Here is a 22,728-nt window from a genome sequence, read left to right on the forward strand (position 1 = left end):
AATTCCCAGTCTCTCACAGCTCGTCTTCTACTCTTCTATATATCCCGGCCCTATCACTTGGTCCTCTCGCTCGCTCTCTCTCTCTCTCTCTCTCTCTCTCTCTCTCTCTCTCTCCAATCCTCCAATTATTCCCCTCTCTCTCTCTCTCATGTCCGATTCTTATCTTGTTCCTGCTCTTCTTCCTCCATTAGAGGGTAGCGGTGCTCCACAAGTTGGTGAAGCTGCCAGCATGATCTGACGGTATGATAGATGATACACTTTTACCTCTCTCCCTGATTGCCAAGGACGAATTCAGGGTGAGGGGAAAGAGGAAAAAGGCATCTGCAGGTCATGCTGTAGTTTCATCTGCTGGTGGGTGCACATCGAAAACCCTAGCCGGGAATTGCATCCATGCATCAAACCGTCGGTGGGTGTCTGTCTTCAGGTCAGTTCCTGCAGAATTCGTGCTGCAACTGGATCAGATATGGTGAGATACAGATCAGATGCAGGTGTATGGAGCAGATCAGCTCAAGTTTGTTCTTTTGAAGCTGGTTTTATGAATATTGTGCTAATTTCTTGCTTTGCGCTTTTGCTTCTCTCTTCCCGTTCAGTTCTGCAGAGAGCATATTTGGAATTTTGGATTTTCATCTTCCATATAGTATTCCTTCTAGTTCTACATTTAGGTTACTCTCTCTCTCTCTCTCTCTACTTTGAACAAACAGTAGAGATAAATTTGATCCTGTACTGCTAGCCCCTGAATCAAATTGTTCCAATTCAATTGAAATCTTGATATCTTTCGCTGAATCGATAACTTGAACTGTGCCTTAATTTGCACTTATGAGATTTGATGCTCCCTCATATTGTACATATATGTAACGGGTTCGTGTTTCTTTGTTATATTTCTTTTCTGGCCTTCTAGGTAACATTATTAGTCGTCTGCAAATGGGCGATTGCCATAATCAGAAATAAGGAAATCATCAGGAAGGTGTCTAAGGTTTGTGTACATGTTACCCTCATGCATGTGTATATCTAGTAGTAGAAGCCATGCAGAGGTTCCTGTATTGTAACCTGGTCTCCATATGAACTACAATGATTGTGCTTCTATTTGAGTTCATTCAGTAGATCACATGAATGCAGGAACAGGCCTGTGAGAGTATGGGATATACTGTTTGAGTGTTTCCATCAGTGTGGCTGTGATTCACTATTGTGATCCTGCTCACAATCATGTAGCTAGATGGAAAGATGCATCACATAGCAAGGCAAGTATGTATTATGATTATGATTACTCCTTGTTGACTAAGGACAAAATAATAATTGTGGGCAAATAAGGGCGATGCATGTAAGGCATCTGATTAGACAGCTGAGAATTTTCAGCGATGATGCTTGCTTCCAAGATATGCCTAGACGAGTACATGCAAGCTGAATGATTGACTCTTTGCTTCAGGGTTGAAACTGCTGTCCATCTTTTCATGACCCCCTTGCATGATTGCACACACTTTTCTCCTCTTTTGGGCTTTGTACTATGGGGTGGATATTCAGTACATCCATCTATCCATCCATCCACAGCTGAAATAAAATGAAATGGCCTCTCGAGTTTTTTCCCCTCACTCTCTGTACTTCTTGACCTTTCCTCGCAAACAAAGACGTCCCTCTCTCTCTCTCTCTCTGAAATTAGTTGGAGGTTTTTGTTGGCATCTCTAACCACCACCCTCTCCGTCCTCTCATGCCGTGGCTGGGCATCGATACATGATCCAAGCAAGTACACACGCACCTGTCACACACTGCATGATCGATGGTCCCTTGGAAGATTCATGGGCCACACAGCTAGCTAGCACATCCACACGCATGAATGCAAAGCTCCAAGCCCTCCTTTATGGCGATTTGGTTGGCCGGCCAGTTTGTTACAAGATGCCCGCAGCCTTGTCCTTTCCAGCAGTGCTCCTTTCCGTGTCCTTGCTGCAACCTGTGCGTATGTGCGTGTGTTTTTCTGCAGCTTTCAGAGCTAGAGGACGCTAGCTCGACGAGGGTAGTACCATCGTGCATGCGTGCCCGGCCTCCTCTTCGTCTTCCCCATCACACCGTGCATGCGATTTCGGTAGGTTTTGGAGCCGTTCGTGTCATGAATGACCTGTTGGCACCTTGGTGGTGTGTGTGGAGGGTGCCGTGGCGTGCCGGCCATGCAATCGTGCGGCACCAAAAGGTTGCCGGCCGGCCGGCTTTGCTATTGATCTGCGCCCTTTTTTCTCCCATCCATATATGCCTTGGCTTCATGCCTTCATCCAAAGCCGGCGGCGTTTTTTCCTGAATTATTTTTTTCCCTTTGCGCACGAGTCAATGGATTACATGTTCTTGTCATGCCATAGTGAACAGTGAAGCATCATTGACTCACTGTTATCCTATGATGCTGTGTCGCAGAGTAGAGTTTTGGAGAATCCACTCTCGCTGTTGTAATACATGGCATTCTAGGAAGTGTGCAGTTGGTCAATCAAGTGCGGCGAACCTAACTAACCATGGCGATTTTCTTTTCGAGGAACCTTGATCGACAGTTTGTTTGGTAAGACTTGTTTGATTGGTCATGTGGACACAATTTCATTAGATTTACCATGAAAAGTATGTTATCAGTATGCTACAAATCCTATATGTACTTAGAAACAGCACCAAAAGCTGAGTCTATCCATCGATATCAAGATGCACGCGAGCGTCTGCGTACGTACTGTGTTTCATTTTTTTTAAAAAAAAAGCAGCACCAGAAGTTGCACACTGTAGGCTGCTGGATCTCCATTGAAATGTTCGTTTCCGCCAGTGTTATGTTGACAACAGGGACGGTGGTGGTGCAGTGAAATTTTCTTGTGCGTTGTTGTGTGGTGGCCGGCCTTGGCCCAATAATATCGAAAGGCTCATTAGGTGGTTGGACCTAGTAGGCTGTGCAGGTAAATTAATTTTTAGCCCACACAGGCGCACTGAAGAAAAAGCTCACGATTATGACTCATTCGCGCCTTCAATCTTGTGAAATGATCCGCCACCGTGCATGGTGCATAGAATTCTCTAACTATTCCCTCCGTTTCAAAATATAAGATCATTTTAGAATTTTTAGATTTATTATATTTACTATATATCTGGATATAATATATATCTAGATGTATAGCAAAATCTATAAATTTATAAAAGTCAAAACGACCTACATTTTGAAACAGATGGAGTATTTTTTTCCACTAGTTTTTCGGTGGAGAATTGGGTCGATGGTTTCAAGCACAACGGACCCAGGAGGTGTTCTAAACGATCACTGTTGTTTTAGCATGTCTCAAATTCTTGCTCCAAGTTCAATTGATCCAAAACAAGATCGACGGAGGAACTGCATGATCATTATCCATTTCAGTTTCAGAAGAGGAAGATTGAAATGCAGTTAAACCTTTTGCATCTTTGTTGCTTTGGATTTCCTTTTTGAGATATGGCCAGAAGTTAGGGGAATCTCTGCATCCACTCCTGGAAGGTTGATACATACATGCATGATGTGTATCGGCCTACCGGACATCAACATGTAACGAACTTGTCCAAGTACCCTTTTTTTTTAAAAAAAAACTTGTCCAAGCAAAAAAGCACGCTCCCTCTCAGCTCACATGGGCCTAACCAGTAGGATTTCCACTGTGGGCCGTGGTACTTTGTGTTGGGCCTCTGCCATGGCTGTTCCAACTTCCATACAGTGTGGTGAAAAAAAAATTCAGACGCAACAAATGACTAAAACGTACTTGCAGTACTCTTGATTTGCAATTTGAGCCCTTGAACAATGATCGTGCACATTTGAGTCCCTCAACCATGCCTATCTTTGCTCTGCAATGGGGAACTGAACATTCAGCTACTGCAATCAGAGTTCGTTAACAGCCAGCATCAGAGCAAAGCACTTGGGATCTCTCTCCTCTGCTCACCAATCCACAAGCATGAGAGCGAGGCACCCCAGCTAGCTACATGACCCCTCTGTGTGCTGTGACCGTGACCAGCCGTCGACGCCGCCGGCCGTCAGACGGCGCGCTTCCGGCCGTCGGCGATGCTGAGGAGGCGCGCGACGCCCTTGGTCCACATCTCGTACTCTCGCTGGCCGCCGCACTCGAACTCGATCACCCGGTGCTCCGCCGTCCGCAGGCCGAAGTAGCGCCGGTGCTCGCCGCCCTCCAGCAGGTGCCGCCCCGGCCACGCCGCCACGTCCCGGCACACGTCCACCACCACGCCTGCACAATAGGCATGGTCCAATGTCAGTGCCGCCGGCCGGTACACCATGGCGACATCTTGCAGCTTGCATGGGACGCTTACTCTTCTTCTTCTTCGTGATGGTCCCTCCGACATGCCGGCTCTTCATCTTCAGCATCACCTGCGGAAACGGCAAACATAAATGAGGATTCGAAATCTTTTTCACGAATCCATCTTGCATTTCTCTCAAGAGAGAATAGAATCAATGCAATTCGAGAACATGAGTTCCAGTTCGTACCACGCCCATCCGGTTCATGTACACGGAGACAACCTTCCAATGCAACGATCCTGCACACGATCACCATCATCCTCTGTCAGCATGCGGCGAAACAACTGAAGATCACACGGAGGCAAAGTGTTGAGTACCTTTGCGAGTGCGCTTCAGGAGCTCGGTGCCGCGGGCCAGCAGCTCCTGCGTGCAGATGCCCAGGAAGTTATTCTCCTCGGCCAGCACGAGCTCGTCGCTGAAGCAGCTGCTGCTGCTGTTGCTGCTCTCCAGCTCCCTCTGATGCTGCTGCTGGAGGTGCTGGTGGTGCTTCAGCTGGCTGTTGTCCTTGTGGCCGTGCTGGCGGTGCCCTCCTCCTCCGCCTCCGGCCACCGAGCCCTTCTCCACGGGGATCACCGCCGCCACGTTCCACACCTCCTTCAGCACCCTAGCCTTCAGCGTCGCCGCGCCGCGCAACGCTGCACGAGTTCAGAGAGAACGCAACGCGATCACTCCAGCCGCCAATCGGAATGAACACAAGCGCTAAAGGGGTTCGGTTGAAACCAACAGGCGAACCTGTGGCGGCGGCGGCCGTGATGGTGACGACGTCGCCGGGGTTCCTGACGTTGACGGCCGACCCGACGGCGGCGGCGAGGTGCTCGCGCTCGGCGCCCATGGCCTCCGCGGCCTCGACGCACTGCGCGGCCACGAGCGTCGCGGCCGACGCCACCGCCATGTCGGTGCGCGCGCCGCGGTCGTCCTTGCCGGCCCCCGACGAGGCCGCGGCGGTGGCGGCCGCCACGGCAGCGACGGCCGCGGCCACCGCCGCCACGGTCACGGCGGCGTGGACCTGCGCGTTGTGCGCCCGCGTCTCCTCCTTCTTCTTCTCCCGCCGGTCCTTGAGCCACCGGCCCACCGTCTTGCTGCCGCCCCGGGCGTACGGCTGCGGCTTCGGCGTGCTCGCCAGTCTGCAGAACTGCATTTTTTTTCCAGAAAGCCAATTGTTCAGCTAAGCACTCAGTTACTGTTCAGTTCAGCAGAGATTCAAAGATAGCCTTTTTTGTCAGACAATTAGTTCTGTTTATTCTAAAATTCAACAGAAACTTTGATCTGATCAGGGCACCTAAGCTGAAATGCCATTCGGCAAACAATTATGCTACAGAGCTTCAACAGATTATGACCTGAAAGGATTCTGTAACAGTAACTTATTATTGCAAAGCATGGCCACCTTTTACTGACGCTGTTAATCATTGTGTTTCCATGACGTTAATCTAGGCTCCTCGAACACACTGATGGAATCGCGAGGCGTGCCTGTCCAACGCATGCACCAGTGAGAGCACTCGCTGACCAACGTTCTGCCGCGAGCAACCAACACATGGCACAATCATGAGGGGGAGCAAGACTGAGAGAGACACAGCAACAGCATTTTTAGAGGACAGGATTAGCCCCAGGAGCAGAAAGTGCTCACAGTAGTAGTACAGTACAAAAGACCGCATCATTAGATTAGACTGAAAAAGGTGGGGCAGTAACACTTGATTAGGGGTAAGAAAGGCAGGAAACCCACGGCAGGGGCATGCAAAAAGTTGCAATTAACTAAAGGTCAAAGTTGTGAGGCAAGAACTGTATAGGCCTGCAAGCCTCTTGTTCTTTTCTACCCAGACCCCAGAGCTAGTGGGGCACTGGGCATGCTGCAGTGTTTGCTTGCTGGAGGAGGAGACCAGCAGGCCAGAGGAGCTGCAGCTTGCAGCCTTTGCAGTTGCATCAGAGCTGGAGTGGCAGCAGCAGCTGGAGCTGGAATGAAAGCTTCTTCAGCACCAAGCAAGCGACCAGAGAGAGACCATCACATCGCGCCCCAGGCCCCACCGCGCCAGAGGCCAGAGCTTGTAGTACAAGGGCACGGTACAGATCAGGATCAGGGGCAACCGGGCAAACACCATGGTCCAAGGGAGGAGGACGGAATGGGAAGGGAGCGTTGCAGGTCACTGTAGTGAGATCACCCGCAGCCTGGCTCTCTTCAGTTTGAAATGGGCAGCAGAGAGTGAGGCAGAGGATCATGTGGCTGTGTACGCAGTGGCATGCTGCCGGATCATATCTTTTTGAACATGAACTCATATGAGGTTTCAGACTTTCGGTACCTAGCGAGACCAAAATTTGACTGCTGGTAAGCAATGGTCAATGGTAAAAGTGCAGACACCAGGCATGGCTGATGGCTGGCTGTCTTAATCTGAACAAAAGGAACTCTATCCTACACCAAGCTGCCGATTCATTTCATAACCCTAATGCTTGTTTCACATCAGCTTAAACGGCACGAATCATGAGTAGGCCGTGCCCAAAAAAACTAGCACCGGTAGTAGAAAGGTAACGCACGCCTGTGACACCGCAAAAAGGATATGGAAGTGAGCAATCATTGCTGTGATAGGCTGATGGCACACAGGCACACACACGGTACTCGAACAAGAAGCAGCTGTAGCAGTGTCAAACAGAGAAGTTCAGCAAAAGGGGAATGGTAAGACATGAGCAAGAAGCAACCATGGAAGAACAGGGAAAATATTTTTCGTTCACAAGTTACAAGCACAAGACTACAAGACCTCCCTCTCATTTTGGGGTGAGGAAAATAGGAAGGGAAATGCAATGCCAGAGGTGAGAGCAGGCAAAAGGTGTTCATATTCATTCCGATACGTCTTGTCTGCAAATTCTACAATGCATAGCCCAATGATTTTGGCATGCAGCCACTTTGCCCAAATCTGTAGATTCAGACTTCAGAGAGACATGGAATGGAAGTAAAGTGGTATTTCATCGGATGGAGAGAAAGGCGTGTGTTCGAGCTCTTTTTTAATCTTTAGTTCTTTTCTGTCTATGTAGAAAATTTTTGTGATAGAAAAAGCTGTAAGCCTGAAAGGACAATGCCGGTGTTTCTGTTCCAGCTAGGCCCACAGCTAATGCTGACTGAAATTGCTAACCTGAATATGCTAAGAACATACCAATCTACCAACACCAAGGACTCTCTACCAAGAATCCTTCATTGTTGTATCTACAAGACTACAACTTTGTTAGACCTGTCTTTGACCAAGTTTGCTGCACACAAGCAAAAAGAAGCAAACAAACAGGCGCTCTGTTTCCAAAGGCAAGCAGAGCATCAAAGAGAGAGGCAACAGCAACCAAATGACCAGCTCATACAGGCTGCAGAGCTCACGTAAATGGCTGAGAAAAACAAGAGACAGATACAGGCATGCAGCATATCTGCGCCTGCCCAGGCTTGCAGAGATACCAAACAAAACATGCAGTGCCAAACAAGCAGAGGAAGCAGCAATCAAGCAGGTAAAGTGCTACTACTAATTGCAGTATTGGAGATGCCCTAAGAAGAATGCCACTAAATGTTCAGACTGAACTCAAATGAACAAGTTCATTCAGGTCTTGAAATTCATTGGAATATCAACGAGACAACCAAGAATGTATCTAGTAGTAATATCGTGCAGGGGAGGAGAGGAGGAGAGACCTTAGTGTCGTCGATCTCCGGTGAGACGGGCGGGCTGTCGGAGAGCGAGCCGCCGCCGTTGAGAGGCCCGCTGCTGTGGGAGAGCCGGCCGGAGGTCAGCGGCGACAATTCCTGCTGCAAGCCCAGCGAAAGAGGAAACCAATCAGCCTCAAATTCAGTACCCCTATCCCGGAAACAAGCGTGCAACAGGAGTAGAACAGCGAGCATTTGTCTGTTTTTCCCAGTTTCCCTTTCTCTTTGGTTTCTTTCGTGGGGAGAGCTGGAGAGAAGGAAAAAAAACTCAGCTTTGTCTTGTTCTTGTTGTCCTCGCTTTACTCCCCAGGAGTACAGCCAGGGAAGTCGGATATCAGGTAGTGGCATTAAAGAAAGCCAGTACTAATCGGCAGGAAGAACAGGGGCAAATCAAACCAAACATTTAGAACGACATGACACCATCGCACCAACCAGCTCGACAAAAAGGATTCGAAGAAGAACACTGCGTAGGATTTCTTTTAAAAAAACAAAAAGAAAGACTGGATTTTTTTTTGTCTGTTTCATGAAGAAAAGCGGCGGGGAACGCACGCACCGATTGCGCCATGATCCGGTCCATGATGAGCTGCGAGGTGGCCGCGGACGCGAAGGAGAAGGGGCTCCCGGAGGCCGGCCCTCCGCTGCTCGCGCCGTCGCAGTCGAGCTCCCCGGCGACGTCCTCGGCGATGGCGGCGCCCGCCCCGGCGGCCACTGCCAGCGCCGGGGCCGGCGCGGGCGGGGCGGCGAGCGCGCGGGAGACGTCGGCCGCGGACGCGCTCCAGGACCGGGACAGGAACTCCAGCGGGTCACGCGGCGGCTCCGGCGGCCGGAGCGGGAGGTCCCCGCCGCCGCCCGCTCTCCTGGCGCCGCCCGCGTCGGTCATCGGAGCTGGAGGTGGCGGTTGCTGTGCGCGGTGCGCGCGGTCGTGTCGTGCGTGCGTGGGGGGCGCGCGCGGAAAGGTGGTGGCGAGCCGAGCGGAGGGAGGGAGGTGCGGTGGTTGCTTTTGGGAAGTGGGCGGTTTTATAGAGGGGGAGAGTGACAGTGTGGATGGGTTTAACCGTTTATGCATAAAAGTTTGTGTGTGAATTTTTACAGCTTTTCCTTTTAAAAAAATTACAGCTTTTTTTCCTTCTTATCTGGTGGCAACTGACACTTTGAATCATGTAGTGAAATGGATTTTTTTCCACCGCCTTAACACTTTCTCTGTTTTTCGATTAAATTTGCTTGTAATATACATTGTATATTTTAAAACGGCAGGAGTAGTATGTTATGATCGTTTGTTTGGATGATGTTGTTTAAGTTGAACACAATTTAGCATGAAGAAGAAACAGTAAAAAGTCATCCAGATTGAAAATGTAAAAATAATATAACTTGATTCATCGTGACCACGGCTATCATAATTTGCACAAGTTGTCTAAAATAATTTACTTTTTACATATGTTATTGGTCAAAGTTAAAATAATTTAACTTAGATAAACCCAAAAGTGATATTTTAGTACTCTTACAATGCCACCACAGTGGACAGTTACGTTGTTTGTTTAGATTGGTTCGACGACCCTTTAGCTCTTCCCTTTTCGGCTGGGCCTGGGCCGCTTTACTGTACTCCTTCCTCCCTGTCCTCACTTCACTCCAGCCAGGTGACGAGAGAAAAGCTTCCGGCCTTCTTGTTGCCACTGGCTTCACGGTCACACATGGATGACATTGTTCTTCAGTTCTTGGCCGGAGAAACATAAACGGCAGATGATGCTAAAGCGTGGTTGTTGAGCTGCACTGGGCGACTGAAGCTCAGATGCGACCATGATGATGTTCTGCGTTGTTTAGGACCGGTTTTGGAGGTTGGTTGGGGCTTAAAGGTGCCGAAAAGGAAGCCCTAGTTTGGTTGGACTTGTTAAAAGCGCCAACTAACTGATCATTCTCACTATAAGCCTTTGTAACTGAAACACGTCATGCATAAATAAAACGATAAAAAAGAACTGTCTGTCAAATTTTAGATTCTCTGAAACAGAGGATACTACCGCACTGCACAATCGGCACCTCATGATCCAGCAGAGCAACAGTAGTGTCTTCTCGGTAAGCCATGCCTGAGTCACTGCGAGGTGGGCCCGCCCCAGGACGCTGCTGGCAGCCGGCAGCTAGCAGCTGAGTCGACATTCCATCTCCACGCAACGGGAGACAGATCTCGGTGTGCTGCTGCTGCTTGCATTGGCTGGTGGGTGCGGTTAGTTGCTTCAGGATCAGGGCCTCCTGTCGTCAGGCTTGCTGATTGGCTCAATACGGGTCAGACGGAATATTTGACTACTAATTAATTAGGAGTTTTAAATATAGACTAATTACAAAATTAATTGTACAAATAAAGACTAATTTGCGAGATAAATCTATTAAATACAACTAGTTCATAATTTGATAATATGGTGCTACAGTAAATATGTGCTAATGATGAATTAATTAGACTTAATAGATTCATCTCGCGAATTAGCGTCCATTTGTGTAATTAATTTTATAATTACCTCATGTTTAATTCTCCTAATTAGTATCTGAAGATTCGACATGACAAGGACTAAACTTTAGTCCTTAAAACCAAACACCCCCTAAATTGAACAGTGATGAGGCTCTTCTTACTCGAGACTTTAGAGCTCCATTGCTCGAGACTTAGAGCTTCAGTTTAGGGTCAACAAAGAAGGTGTTTGATTCTGAAAGGCTAAAATTTTAGCTCTGTCATATCAAAGAAAATTTTATCAGTTAGAAATATTAAATAAAGTCTAATTACAAAACTAATTGCAGAATCTCTAGACTAATTCACGAGACAAATCGAAACGGATGGTGATGTAAAATATTATAGTAAATTATAGATTAATTAGGTTCATTCGGCTAAAGGGGAAAAAAGTACTGGCTCTAGCTACAGGTGACTTGCATTTGCATGCGTGGTAGAGTTGCTTGCAGTCAGCTGACGTGGACGATGGCACGCCTTTACGATGCATGGTACAGTAGTTACAGGTGCTTGCAGCAGCAGCAGCGAGCCGACGATGATCCACACGGCGGGGGCTTCGGCTGGTGAGCGGACAGTGCGGTTAGTTAAAAAGAAAAAAAACTGGACGGGAAAGTGCAGACTGCACCCCCACTTTGATTTAAGGTAGTGTTTGGTTGAGGAGCAAGTGCAACGGAGTGGCTCCGTCCTAAATGGAGCCGCTCTGTTCCGTATTTGATAAATTGAAACGGAGCGGTTCTGTTTTGTTGTTTGGTTGCAGAGTGAACTGTAACAGAGCGGCTCCATCCTATATTTGGTCGAGGAGTCAAGTGAAGTAAAAAATAATCATAGAGATGGGAGAGCGAGGCAGGAGCGAGTCCAGAGCGGAGCGGCTCCGTCCGCCTGATTTTTTAGAGCGGGCCCGTTCGGCGTCTAACAGGAATATTCACTGTCGCGAGCTGCTCTGCTCCATAAGTCTGGCAACCAAACATCTGTAAAAATAGGATAAAACGGCTTCATTCTACTTCCCTCCTCAACCAAAAGCACCCTAAGAAGATGCGAGACTCGAATCCAGGCTGGCTGACTGACAGCACGCTCTGCTAGCCGCTAGCCCGCGAGAGTGCTCGGAAGTGCGGTTATTTGCTTAGTGGTCACCGTTGACTAGCTAGTAGTATCGTGTCCTACATTATATCCAAAATTCCTATCTAGTAGTAACGCTTGTTTACATAAATCCCCCATTCTCTCTCAGCTAGAGCGTCCTCTTTTTTTTTACTTGTTTTTCATCTCTTCTCCTCATCTTGCTCCTTTAATTTCCTCCGATGGAGCTAGTTATTACGTTGGTGGGCACTAGGAGGGGCCATCAACGACAATCATACATAATACGATATTAGTCATAGTTGGGAAAACCTCTGCAGTTCCGATTTCCCAATCGGAACAGCCAATCCATGAGTAAAGATCTCAGTTTTCCAATCAGCGTTTAGCCCTGATTGTAGAAACCAGGACCAAAAGATCTGCAACGGCAAAATAATAATTGGCAAGCACAACCAACCCCTACAATCCGCAGCAATCAAACTCAAGACCACCTCCTGCCATAGTTTCCTTACCACCCTATCACATGTGACTCTAGACGGTATGCTTTTGCTTTTAAAATGATCCGTTAAAAATTATTTAGTTCCGATTGGAGCCTCCAACTGAGACTAAAAGATGATTCTTTAGTCTCGTTTGAACATCCGGAACTAAAAGATGATTTTAGTCTCGGTTGCTGGTTCCAAGTGGAACTAAAATCCTCCACCTTCCTACCCGTTCGTCCGAGGTCCAATCTTAACCCGGACTAAAGAGGTAGATGTATGTTCTGTTCTGTTTACTACTGGTAGTAGCAGCCACGTTGATCGAAGTAGCAGTGTTGTGGCGTGGCGGCAGATAAAGCTGCTAGGACAGGCCTGACTTGCAAGCTCTAGCTGATGATCAGGCGCCCCTGGTCAGTTCCCGCAGGCCCTGACCTTGAGGGCCCCGGCCCCGCGGATCAGGATCTCAGGGTAGGCAGCGGTGCGGATCGCGGCTATAGTAGGATGAGGTACTTTGCTTGCTTGGCGGAGTATGTATGTAGTCTGATACCAAGATTCCTACTACTACTAAGTACTAACAGTGCTGCCATTGTACCTCTCACTCAGCTCAGTGCTCGAGATGCGCTGCCGGTGCCCGCCGGCCCCTGCCAGAGCACGGCGGCGAGTAATCAAGCCGGCCGCCCATGCTGCTTCCTGTACTTTTAGCAGGAGGAGTTTGTCAAGACGAAGGTGCGTGTGCGACTTACCGAAATGCCGAGAGCTGGGGCACCGCATGCGGCGAACCAGGAGGCGCGTGCCCTGCCCCTGCAACCGCGCGCGCAATAATGATAGCTCCTCGCCGCCGTTTCCTTGGTCGCTCTGCCGGCCGGGCAACCCGCCGCCGGAGACGCGGGTGAGGTGACAACGTAATTAACGCAGAGTATGTCGCCGCGGCAGGGGCAACAAGCAGAAGAGGCCCATGCAGCTAGCGATTATTCAATTCTCGATTCCATCCGCAGCGGTCGAGTGATGAAGCTTTTCATGAACTGTCTCATGAGGATGCATCAGTACCCACCTACTCCCGTCCCCGTCATCAAATCGGCGTTCAATTCTGGCCGTCGTCTCCTCCTCGACCTCGATCGGTCCCAGCTAACCCCCCAACCCCGCGGACAGCGAGCCGGGGTGACGCCACGCCGCGATCTCCGCTTGCTCACACCCCGATTCCCCGGGGCGGCCCGGGGTGATTTTGGCACATACACGCACGCATCCATGATCCATGGACCATGGTGGGCCGTGGGCGATGAACCAGCAGATGCGCTCTGTGATATGCGGGAACAGGCCCAAAAAGCAGCAGGGTGGCCGAATGCCGTGGGCCGTGCATATGGGTTAGTTGGGCCGGTAGGATCAAATGCCGAATGTGGGCTGCTGCTATTTGATCCACGAGTCATTTGCGGCCCTCGAACACGAGCATCTCTTTTTCCCTTCCCGCTGCGGTTAACCGTTAACCGCACGGCGACACCGACGCCGCGTCGTCCCAAAATCACTCTACACCTAAACCAAGGTTGAAAAAAAGGGAAAGGAATGAGCGGTTTTCGTATTTTGGGTTTGAATGAAGATCGAATGCTTTCTGTAATCTTGGTTGAAAAACTAGGCTCGATCGGTCACCGTTAATGGCAGCACGGTAAAACTTAAAATGTACTTTTCTCTGGCTTACGGGAGTGGAACATTCTGCCTTGGTGCCCTGTCTTCTTTGTTCGTCATCAAACAGATTGTCGTCCGGAGCCCGGCAACGTACGAGAGAGCTCAAGCTCACCACTCGTCTGCCTGCAACCAGATCGGATGCGGCAGACAAACCTCCCCTGTTACAGCCGCCGCCTTTTACCACGAGTAGTTTACCTTCGGCAGCATCCATGGAAGACTGACCACTCCACTCCCCGCTTTTCCAGCTCGGGCCACGCGCTGATCGCTCCAACGATGCAATCCCCCCCTGCCCGTCCTCTCCGGGGTCAGCGGGGGAAGATCTCGTGGTCCTCTCGCACGGCCGCGACGGATCATCGCTGCAGTCGGTCGAGCCGCATCCGGCCATGTCGTCGTTTACTCCGGTGTCCGATCCAACCAACGCTCTCCGTGCGTGCTCGGCTGACCAACGGGACGGAGGACGGCGAGGACATTCACGCGCTGCGACAGGCCGCGTGTACGTGCCTGCCGGCAGATACGGAGGGCGAAGAGCATCGTCTCCATCAGAGAGAGATTCAGAGCCCAGCAAAACTCCACGAGAAACACACACGAACAATGGATGCCGCTAGCATTTTCAGTGCCTCAGCTTCCTCCACTGGAACTGAATCGTCGACGGGGAGGACGCCATGGCCCAGCCGTACGGTCCCTGCTTGTCGTCTTCACTGGTCTCGACAGTGCTCGTGTTCCAACGTCCAGCCTAGCGCATTAACCCCTGCCGCAGCAGCTCAGCGCGTACCACTACCGCCCTTGCTGAACTTGCATGTACTGACGAAACGGTTCGAGCAAATGGACAGGCCATTCAGTGAATTGCGGCAGGCTTGCTTTGGATCATGAGCCGGCAAGTACTGCATGCTGCTTATTGTTATGTTTTTTGTTTCCTAAAAGAATTAAGATTGCTTATTATTGGTTGGAACTTGATGCTGAACCTGAACTGTAACCCTGTGCAATGTAGCCCCTGCCCCATGTGTCTGCCTGCAGCCTGCCGTTCTGGAAGATGATAGAGTACTGTTGCCGCTGCTGTAGCTGCTGGGGACCTTCCATGAAACTGTACAGCAGCAGCTGCAGCCTGCAGTAGTGCCCCCACATTGATCGCTCAGTCCCTGCAAAAGTTTTTCTTCTTTGAAAAATATTCAGTTTCTTTTCTGAAAATATTCAGTACTCACAACCCACTCACTCACCACATGCACAGCTCTGACCAGTGACCACCCCTTAAACCCTACTAAACCCTCTATCTGTACTATGCAGTCTGTAGTCTGTTCCTCATCACAGCCATTAACCGCGGTTGTTTACCCTGCCGTCCATCCTCATATGGAGACCATAACTGGTGGTTAGCTCGGACCCTAATCGGTTCGTTCTTCATTGTTCCTTTCATAAATGGTAATGAGTGGCAACCATTTCCATGCAATTGAAGCCGGCAGTCATTTGTGGTGGAGGGTACAAGATTGAAGGGACTGTAAATAGTTGCTCACATGGGCGGAGCAGAGGAGGAAGAAAGATGTGTGAGGCAGTGGAACAATCTTCTACTAGCTTGCAGTGAAGTGACAGTCAGAGAGTGATGAGTGATCCATCACGGTAACATCATCGCCAGAATACTTTCAGGTTTCCACAGAGCCTCTGCTGCTTCATTCTGCTTCCTCTGCATCTGCAGCAGCTGACAGTGATGACGGCGGCGGCGGAGGAGGAGCAGTGGTACGGCTACTAGCGGCGGCGCCGGCGGCAGGGTTGTAGGCTGTAGCGCGTCTTGTCTGCAGATAGATGGGCAAGGCGGGCAGGTGGCTGAGGAACTTCTTCCTGCCGGGGAGGAAGGGGAGGAAGGCCAGCGACCGGGCGGACACCGACTGCCAGTCGGTGCTGTCGGCGCCGTTGCCGACGCAGGCGGCGACGCCGTCCGTGAGGGAGAAGAGGCGGTGGAGCTTCCGGCGGCCGGGGTCGGCGACAGGCAAGGCCGACGAGGGCGCGTCCGGCGGCCAGGGGCCACAGGGCCCGCTCGCGTCCTCGTCGTCGCACTGCTTCTCGGAGGCCGAGGTGCACGTCGTGGTGGTGCAGGACGACCAGCACGCCGTCGCCGAGGCCGCGAACACCGCGGCACCGGTCGCGTCGCTCCCGCCGCCGGCGCCGGCGAGGGGCTGCGAAGATGAGGAGGACGCGGCGGCGATCAAGATCCAGTCGGCCTTCCGATCGTACCTGGTACGTTCTTGCCTTCTTGGACAAGCTGCATTGCGCTGCGCCACCATTCCATTACTTGTCTGCGGGGTGAAATGATTTGCGATGCCACTGCGCCGCGCAGGCGAGGAAGGCGCTGTGCGCGCTGCGGGGGATGGTGAAGCTGCAGGCGATGGTGAGGGGGCAGCTGGTGCGGCGGCAGGCGAACGTGACGCTCCGGCGGATGCAGGCGCTCGTCGACGCCCAGAGGCGCGCGCGGGCCGAGCGGCTGCGGCTCCTCGAGGAGGAGGACGCCAGGCACCAGCTCGCCAACACCAACACCACGCCGCGGCAGCCGCCGAGCCGGCGCTCGCTGCGGCACCCACGGTCCCGCAAGCCATTGGTAAGCAACGCCATTGTTAATTGGAAGCAATGCATATGGTGGGAGAAGATCACGACGCGCGGTTGGGTTTTCTTGCAGGAGGCGGTGGAGAGGGGCACCGAGGAGAGCGTCAAGATCGTGGAGGTGGACGACGCCGGCGTGGCGCAGGGCGGGCGGAGCAGCAGCTTCTGCTACTCGACGACGCCGGGCCGCACGCCGGCGAAGGCCGAGCTGTACCAGAAGGTGTCGCCGACGCCGTCGGCGCTGACGGACGTGAGCGCGCGGACGCTCAGCGGCCGGTTCGACGACGCGTCCTTCAGCTCCGCGTGGGAGCCGCCCCGGCGCGGTAACGCGGCGTGGCGCGCCGACCACCGCGCGCCGGCGCCGTTCGCGACCGCGTCCCCGAACTACATGGCGAACACGGAGTCGTCGCGCGCCAAGGCGCGGTCGCAGAGCGCGCCGAGGCAGCGCCACTCGTCGGCGTCCGAGTCCGCGGCGGCGGCCTCGCCGTCCCCGTCGTGCTGCGAGCCGCGGCCGCCGAGCCGGGGCGGGAGCGGCGCCGCGCGGCGCAGGGCGTCGCTGGACCCGCTGGACCTGCCCGCCGCGCCCCGGAGCTCCGCGGGGCGCATGGAGCGGTGCGCGTCGCGGGCGATGGCGCTGGTCCGCGCGAGCGTGGGCGCCGGCGCGTCGCTCCCCGGCAGCGAGTGCGGGTCGTCGAGCACCGTCGGTCACCGCGGCAGCGCGCAAGGGGCATGGCATGGATGGCCATCTCACCAGTCATAGCGAGTGAGGAGGTTGTCTTTTACAGTAGAAACTGACAAATCTGATGAATAGAACCTTCGATCATGGTGTGTTTGCGTGCCGGCTTTTGTCAGTGTGCATGTAGGAGATGATTTTGTAAATTTTTTTTGTGTGTGTTCTTGGGGTGATTATTTGGTATTGGAGTGAGTGTGATAGCGTTTTTTCAGTTCTGGCGCTTAGGCTATCTCCAGCGGATGCTTGTAAAGGGTCCTGTACTCTATATATAGAGGAAGATTCCGTTCTCTACTGCTTCAGCAGCGTTCTCTAAATGATCCTCTAAAATAGAGAACGCTACAGGTTTCCTCTATATATAGAGATTCTCTCTCCTCTTCTCTATTTTTTCTTTACGTTTCAAACACTGAATTAAATAAAAATAAAATATGTCCATAGCGTTTGAGGTATGATAAATACGTACGTACAAAAATTTGGAACAAAATACGTTTCTAATATAGGGTTTAATGTATAGAGAACGAGATTTAGAGAACGTTGTTGGAGAGAAATGAGATATAGAGGAGAGAATCTTGTAGAGAATTCTGTAAATGAAGGATGTAGAGGATGGGATTTGGAGGATATCGCTGGAGATAGCCTTACAAGTGTAGACTGAAAGTCTGAAACAATCAATTGTTTAGGGGAGGGGCACAGGGGGTTGCCGCTCGTTGTACTTCAAACTCTTTTCTTTTCACTCTTAATTGAAAGGCAGAACTCCTGCCACCACATTAAAATAAAACAATCGATTGGTTAGCAAAGGACGCCATCGGGCGTACATGTTTTTTGGTTAACTTCGTTTGAAAAACAAAGGAAATTTGATTGGATTTCAATCATAACTCTTGCTTTGACCAAAGTTTGACAATACCCATGGTAATTGGTAAGTACATGTAGCACTGTTATATGCATTAGCAGAGAAAAAGAATTTGCAAATACCATGGCGTAGGGCGTGTTACTTGCTGTTTATGACCTTTTTGGGATGCATTCTTTTGATATGAGATGTTGTTTTATGAGATTTGGCTGAAATTTTGCAAGAACATACGTTGGATTCTTCTGGTCCTAATATCAGTAATGTGTTATTGTCGAGTAAAACATTACCAAATATGTAAGAAAATTAGAAGAAAAAAGGGTGAGAAGAATTTTGATATTTTCGTTTCTTCCTTGTCTTATTCTGCTACTTACCCAAACATCCGGAACTACTCCATTACAATTTTGAATCCTGCAATTTCAAGCGGGTGCTCTTCGTCCGACCCGACCCACCTACACCAAGTCCGGCCGCTGCGCCGCCTGTGGCCCCGGTGAGGGCAGCCTTCTGCTTGCAGATCAGGATCGTGGACATTTTAACCTTCATGGTTCAGACTCCAGAGTCGAGGAATCGACAGTCGAGCCTCTGAATAGCACCACGCGCTGCACGAGCGTGGCCTAGGCTAGATGCAAGCGAGCGCGTCGGCGAGGAACGGGTTTGAAAGCGAGGAACGGCCGGCGAGAGCTGCCGCCGCCCGCCACCACCGCCGTACGTTCCGCGCGCGGCGTTCTCTGTCCGCACGAGAACCGGGCGCCTGCCTCTTGGGGTTCTGAAAGCTGGGGGAGCTGCCAGACCGGAAGGAGGAAGAAGAGGTACTAAGTGAAGCCTGCCGTGAGGGGCACTCCGGCGAGCGGCGGCGGACGAATGCACGATTAGTTGTCCGTCAGCAAGTTTTGCAAAATACCCCCTCATTTGGATCGCGATTAATAATCGCGATCCGAGTATTTGCAAATTGACCCCTACTATTTTCATACGTGATTACTAATTGCGATCCGAATATTAGCAAAAAGCCCACCAAAGGTTTTATATAGCCCCCTGGTTTCCCTGACGCGCCACCGCCGCCGCCGCCGTTCGCGGCCCCGTCCCCGAACTACATGGGAGTTTTCATTTAGCATTGGAGTGACTGTGGCGATGTTTTCAGTTCTGATACTTATAGTTGTGGATTGATGCAATGGATCGTGTAGCAAAGGGAGCCATTGGGCGTACATGTTTTCGGCCAATTTCATTAGAAGAAAAGGAAGTTCGGTTGAATTTAAGTCAGAACTCTTGGTTTGAAAAAAAAGCTTGACAATACCTATGGTAAGGAGGAGAATTTTGATATTTTTCATATCTTCCTTGTCTTGTTCTGTTACTCCATTAGAATTTTGAACCCTGCAAGGACCAATGATTTCCCTTTGAGATCGAGAGCTCTGAATTATATTGCGGTCAGCAGCTGCTGTATTTTATTTTTCAGCTTCTTGTCCTGAACTTGTGATGAAACTGCAAGGCTGAAAGTGCCTGCCTGAAACTGCCTCTGCAACTAAGCTCTGAATATGTAGATGTGCAGAGATCAACCACTAGGAATGATGGCCTGCAATCATGCATCGAGGCACCAGGTTATCAGAATAGTATTCTCATTTCAAATCAAATCAGAAGGTGAGAGAAAATGGGCATGGCTGTGCTTCAGAGCAACGATGAAGAGCAGGCAGTGCTTGGTTGCCTTGCAAGATGAAGACGAGGCACTCGCTCTCGAGGCGGACGACGAATCCGAGCACGTAGCGTGCAGCACGCACTGCTTCCTGCCCCCTCCGCCGCCGCCGGGGCTGCCATGGTGCGGCACGATGCAGGCCTGCAGCTCCCGCCCGCCGCGCACGCGCACCTGCACGGATGTGGCTGCCGTGTGCAGCGCCTTGTGAAGCTCATCGCAGCCGTCCTTGAACGGCGCCTCCAGCTCCAGCGCGGCCGCGGCGCCCCCGCCACCGGAGCAACCAATCGATCTCGATCGGCAGCGACCTGCGAGCGCGCACGTTCCCAGATTCCTCGGTCTGCACGGAGCGGGAGATTTAAAGGAGGAAAGCGGGGCCGACGGGCAAGTCGCCACCGCGGTGGACGAAGCCGGCCAATCGCGTCGCGTCCAGTGGCGCGCTGGCGCGGGTGCCAGGCTCCGGCGAGCGGCGGCCGATGAATGGACGAAATCGTTAACCACCAGGAAGTTTTGCAAAAGCCCCCTCCATTGGATCGAGATTAATAATCACGATCCGAACATTTGCAATGTGCCCCTCAAATAGTTTCATATAACCCCCTAATTCGGATCGTGATTAATAATATCGATCCAAATATTTGCAAATTGACCCCTAATATTTTCATATAGGCCCCTAGTTCCCCTGCCGCACCAACGTCGCCGCCCGCCGCCGCCGCCGCCGCTCGCGGCCCCGTCCCCGAACTACATGGCGAATACGGAGTCTTCGCACGCCAAGGCGCGGTCGCAGAGGCGTTGAGGCAGCTCCCCTCGTCGGCGTCCGAGGCGGCGGCGGCGGCCTCGCCGTTGCCGTCGTGCTGCGAGCGAGCAAGCGGCGTCCGCGCGGCGCAGGGCGTCGCTAGACCCGCTGGGCCTGCCCGGCGCACCGCGGAGCTCCACGAGGCGCATGGAGCGATGCGCATCGTCGCTCCCCGTCAGCGAGTGCGGGTCGTCGAGCACCGTCCGCCACCATGGCGATGTGCATGGGATACATGGCACCACGGGTGACCGTCTCCGCATGAGTCTTGCCGAGGGAGAAACTGACAAACCTGAGGAATGGAGCCTCCGATCATGGTGTGCTTGTGCCGGCTTCTGTCAATGTGGATGCAGGAGATGCTTTTGTGTGTGTGGTTTCGTGTGGTGATGCTTTCAGTTCTGGTACTTACTACAAGTTTTTTTTTGCGGGTCTCACTAGAAGTTACAAGTGTGGACTGATACAATGGATTGTGTAGCAAAGGGCGCCATTGGGCGTACAGTTTTTTGGCTAATGTCGTTTGATAAAAAAATAATTTGATTGATTTTTAATGAGAATTCTTGCTTGGACCAAAACTTGACATTAACCATGGTAAGTACACGTAGCTGTGTTTAAAAGTATCGGCATTCAGCAGGGAAAAGAATCCGCAAAACCCTTGGTGATGCTAGTAATGGTATTACAAATACGATAATGATTGAAAAGGTTTGGATTTTTCCATAGTGTAAATTGACAAGTCCATGTATCGATTTGCATATTTTGCATGCTCATATCTTCATTGTCTTATCCTGTTACTTACCCGAGCATCTGGAATTATCGGTTGAAAATTTTGAATCCTGCAAGGTCCAAGGATTTCGCTTTTAGCTCAAAACAGCTCTGAATTATGGTGCGGTCAGCAGACAACAGCTGCTCTAAATTAGTATTTTCCAGCTTCTTGTTCTGAACTTGTGAATTGTGATGACTCTGCAGGAGCCTGCCTGAAACTGCACTCTGCAACTGCCTGCATCGGGACATGGTGAACCACGCGGCCAGCGATTTCACGCAGATGGTCTTCGTCCGACCCGACCACGCCCGCACCAAGTCCGGCCGCTGCGCCACCGGCGGGCTGCGGGCCTGCGGCCACGGCGAGGGCAGTCTTCTTCCAGGTCAGGGTCGTGGCCATTTTGACCTTCGGATGGTTCCGACTTCAGAGTTATCACGCGACTGCAACTGCAAATGTGGTCATTTTGCTGTGGTGACAGAAGTTCTTCTTCCTTGTGGTGATTGCGAGTTGGAGCGGGTGTGATGATCTTTTTAGTTCTGAACTTCTGATCGGACCCTTGCAACTGCAAATGTGGATTGGAACAAGCAACGTATGTATCAGTTTAAGGGCCATTACCGCAAGCTTCAGTTAGCTCTTTGACACAGCACAAGCACGCAACACCACAACTTAATCGGTTTATGGCTGCTAGCTGACTGAACATGTAGGTAATTCCAAATACCTAAATCATCATGATTTTTTTTTGTTGTGAAACTAAATCATCATGAGTTCACCTGTGGCTGTGGCACCTAAAAAAGAGAGGATTTCACGTACATTCTGCCATTCTGGTGCGCTCAGCATGGCGCTATGCAGTACTGTTGATGTATTAGTAAGATCTAGTAATGGTTGGCTGTGTAGTTTGGGTTGTCAGTGACGACGGCAGCAAAAGTTAGGAAGAACTTGGAGGTCTTGCTTAAATTTGGAAGGCATTTTTTTTCCTGACTTTATTTAAGCGTGTCCATGGGCTTGTGTGAAACAAGGAAGCAGCCTCTCTGAAACATTAGATAGACCCGGAAAGGCCTGCCTTGGCTTTGCTAGGTGGGCCTGTGGCCCAGGCCCCTACAGCCAGGCAGCCAGCTGGTTTCAGATCTTGCAAAAAAGAAAAAGAAAAAGAAAAGAAACCCCTGGTTTCAGGTTTATGCATTCTATGCACTGCTAACTGCTTCTCTCTTTCTTTATAAAGAAAAAACTGCTTCTCTCTTTATGAATGTTGGAGTCCTTTCGGGAAAAGAAAAGATAATAACAGCACAAGAATGCATCGTGCAAAGCAGCCTTGCCCTTGCTATGGATAGCCCTTGATGGATGACGATGATGACAAACTATCGGAAATAATATTATAAATACGCAAATGATAAAGATACGGTAGGACTTTTTTCATATCGCTGAGTGTCAGATATTCAGTTGGCAGCGACAAGTTTTGTGGTTTGCTTCCTTTGAACCAAATTATATATAGTTTATTTTAAATTTATTCTAAATCAAACTCGTTCCATAATAACTAAATTTATGCAAAAATATAAGAACATCTATTGCACCGAAAGAACATCTATTGCACCGAAACAAACACGGTATCAAGTTCTATTTTATGGTGGATTTAATGGGATAAAGTAGGTGTTGATATATTTTGTTATAAATTTGATCTAAGTTAGAAAAGTTTAACTTAGAAGAAAAAC

General features: G+C 50.7%; 2 protein-coding genes and 1 long non-coding RNA gene across 4 annotated transcripts; 2 read left to right on the forward strand and 1 right to left on the reverse strand.

The window, feature by feature from the left end:
- LOC112887178 lies at nucleotides 1–1,586 on the forward strand. Its single transcript, XR_003227509.1, has 2 exons — nucleotides 1–973; nucleotides 1,117–1,586. It is a non-coding gene; the product is annotated as an uncharacterized LOC112887178 (long non-coding RNA).
- Nucleotides 1,581–8,898, reverse strand: LOC112887176 (VAN3-binding protein-like). 2 transcript variants are annotated; one of them, XM_025953284.1, is made up of 7 exons: nucleotides 8,488–8,898; nucleotides 7,923–8,033; nucleotides 5,003–5,402; nucleotides 4,588–4,905; nucleotides 4,460–4,509; nucleotides 4,285–4,342; nucleotides 1,581–4,202 (listed from the first exon to the last, which is right to left on the reverse strand). In XM_025953284.1, exons 1-7 carry the CDS (start codon nucleotides 8,812–8,814, stop codon nucleotides 3,994–3,996), a joined length of 1,473 nt encoding a protein of 490 aa, XP_025809069.1. In that variant the 5' UTR covers nucleotides 8,815–8,898; the 3' UTR covers nucleotides 1,581–3,993. The 2 variants fall into 2 exon arrangements, with proteins under 2 accessions (XP_025809069.1, XP_025809068.1); XM_025953283.1 differs by having other exon boundaries at nucleotides 7,923–8,036.
- Nucleotides 8,899–15,431: 6,533 nt separating this feature from the next.
- Nucleotides 15,432–16,983, forward strand: LOC112885627 (protein IQ-DOMAIN 1-like). The gene is made up of 2 exons (XM_025951206.1): nucleotides 15,432–15,863; nucleotides 15,964–16,983. Exons 1-2 carry the CDS (start codon nucleotides 15,432–15,434, stop codon nucleotides 16,981–16,983), a joined length of 1,452 nt encoding a protein of 483 aa, XP_025806991.1.
- The last annotated feature ends 5,745 nt before the right edge of the window (nucleotides 16,984–22,728 follow it).

The sequence above is a fragment of the Panicum hallii genome, chromosome 3 (genome assembly GCF_002211085.1).
Source record: "Panicum hallii strain FIL2 chromosome 3, PHallii_v3.1, whole genome shotgun sequence".
NCBI classification, from domain to species: domain Eukaryota; kingdom Viridiplantae; phylum Streptophyta; class Magnoliopsida; order Poales; family Poaceae; genus Panicum; species Panicum hallii.

Excerpts from the sequence above, each read along its gene's own strand:
- LOC112887176 (XM_025953283.1), bottom strand. The coding sequence starts at position 8,814 with ATGACCGACGCGGGCGGCGCCAGGAGAGCGGGCGGCGGCGGGGACCTC. Across the intron at positions 8,037-8,487 it reads ACCGGATCATGGCGCAATCG|CAGGAATTGTCGCCGCTGAC; the intron begins GTGCGTGCGTTC and ends CTGGGCTTGCAG. Across the intron at positions 4,343-4,459 it reads ACATGAACCGGATGGGCGTG|GTGATGCTGAAGATGAAGAG; the intron begins GTACGAACTGGA and ends CCGTTTCCGCAG.
- LOC112885627 (XM_025951206.1), top strand. The coding sequence starts at position 15,432 with ATGGGCAAGGCGGGCAGGTGGCTGAGGAACTTCTTCCTGCCGGGGAGG. Across the intron at positions 15,864-15,963 it reads CGGCCTTCCGATCGTACCTG|GCGAGGAAGGCGCTGTGCGC; the intron begins GTACGTTCTTGC and ends TGCGCCGCGCAG.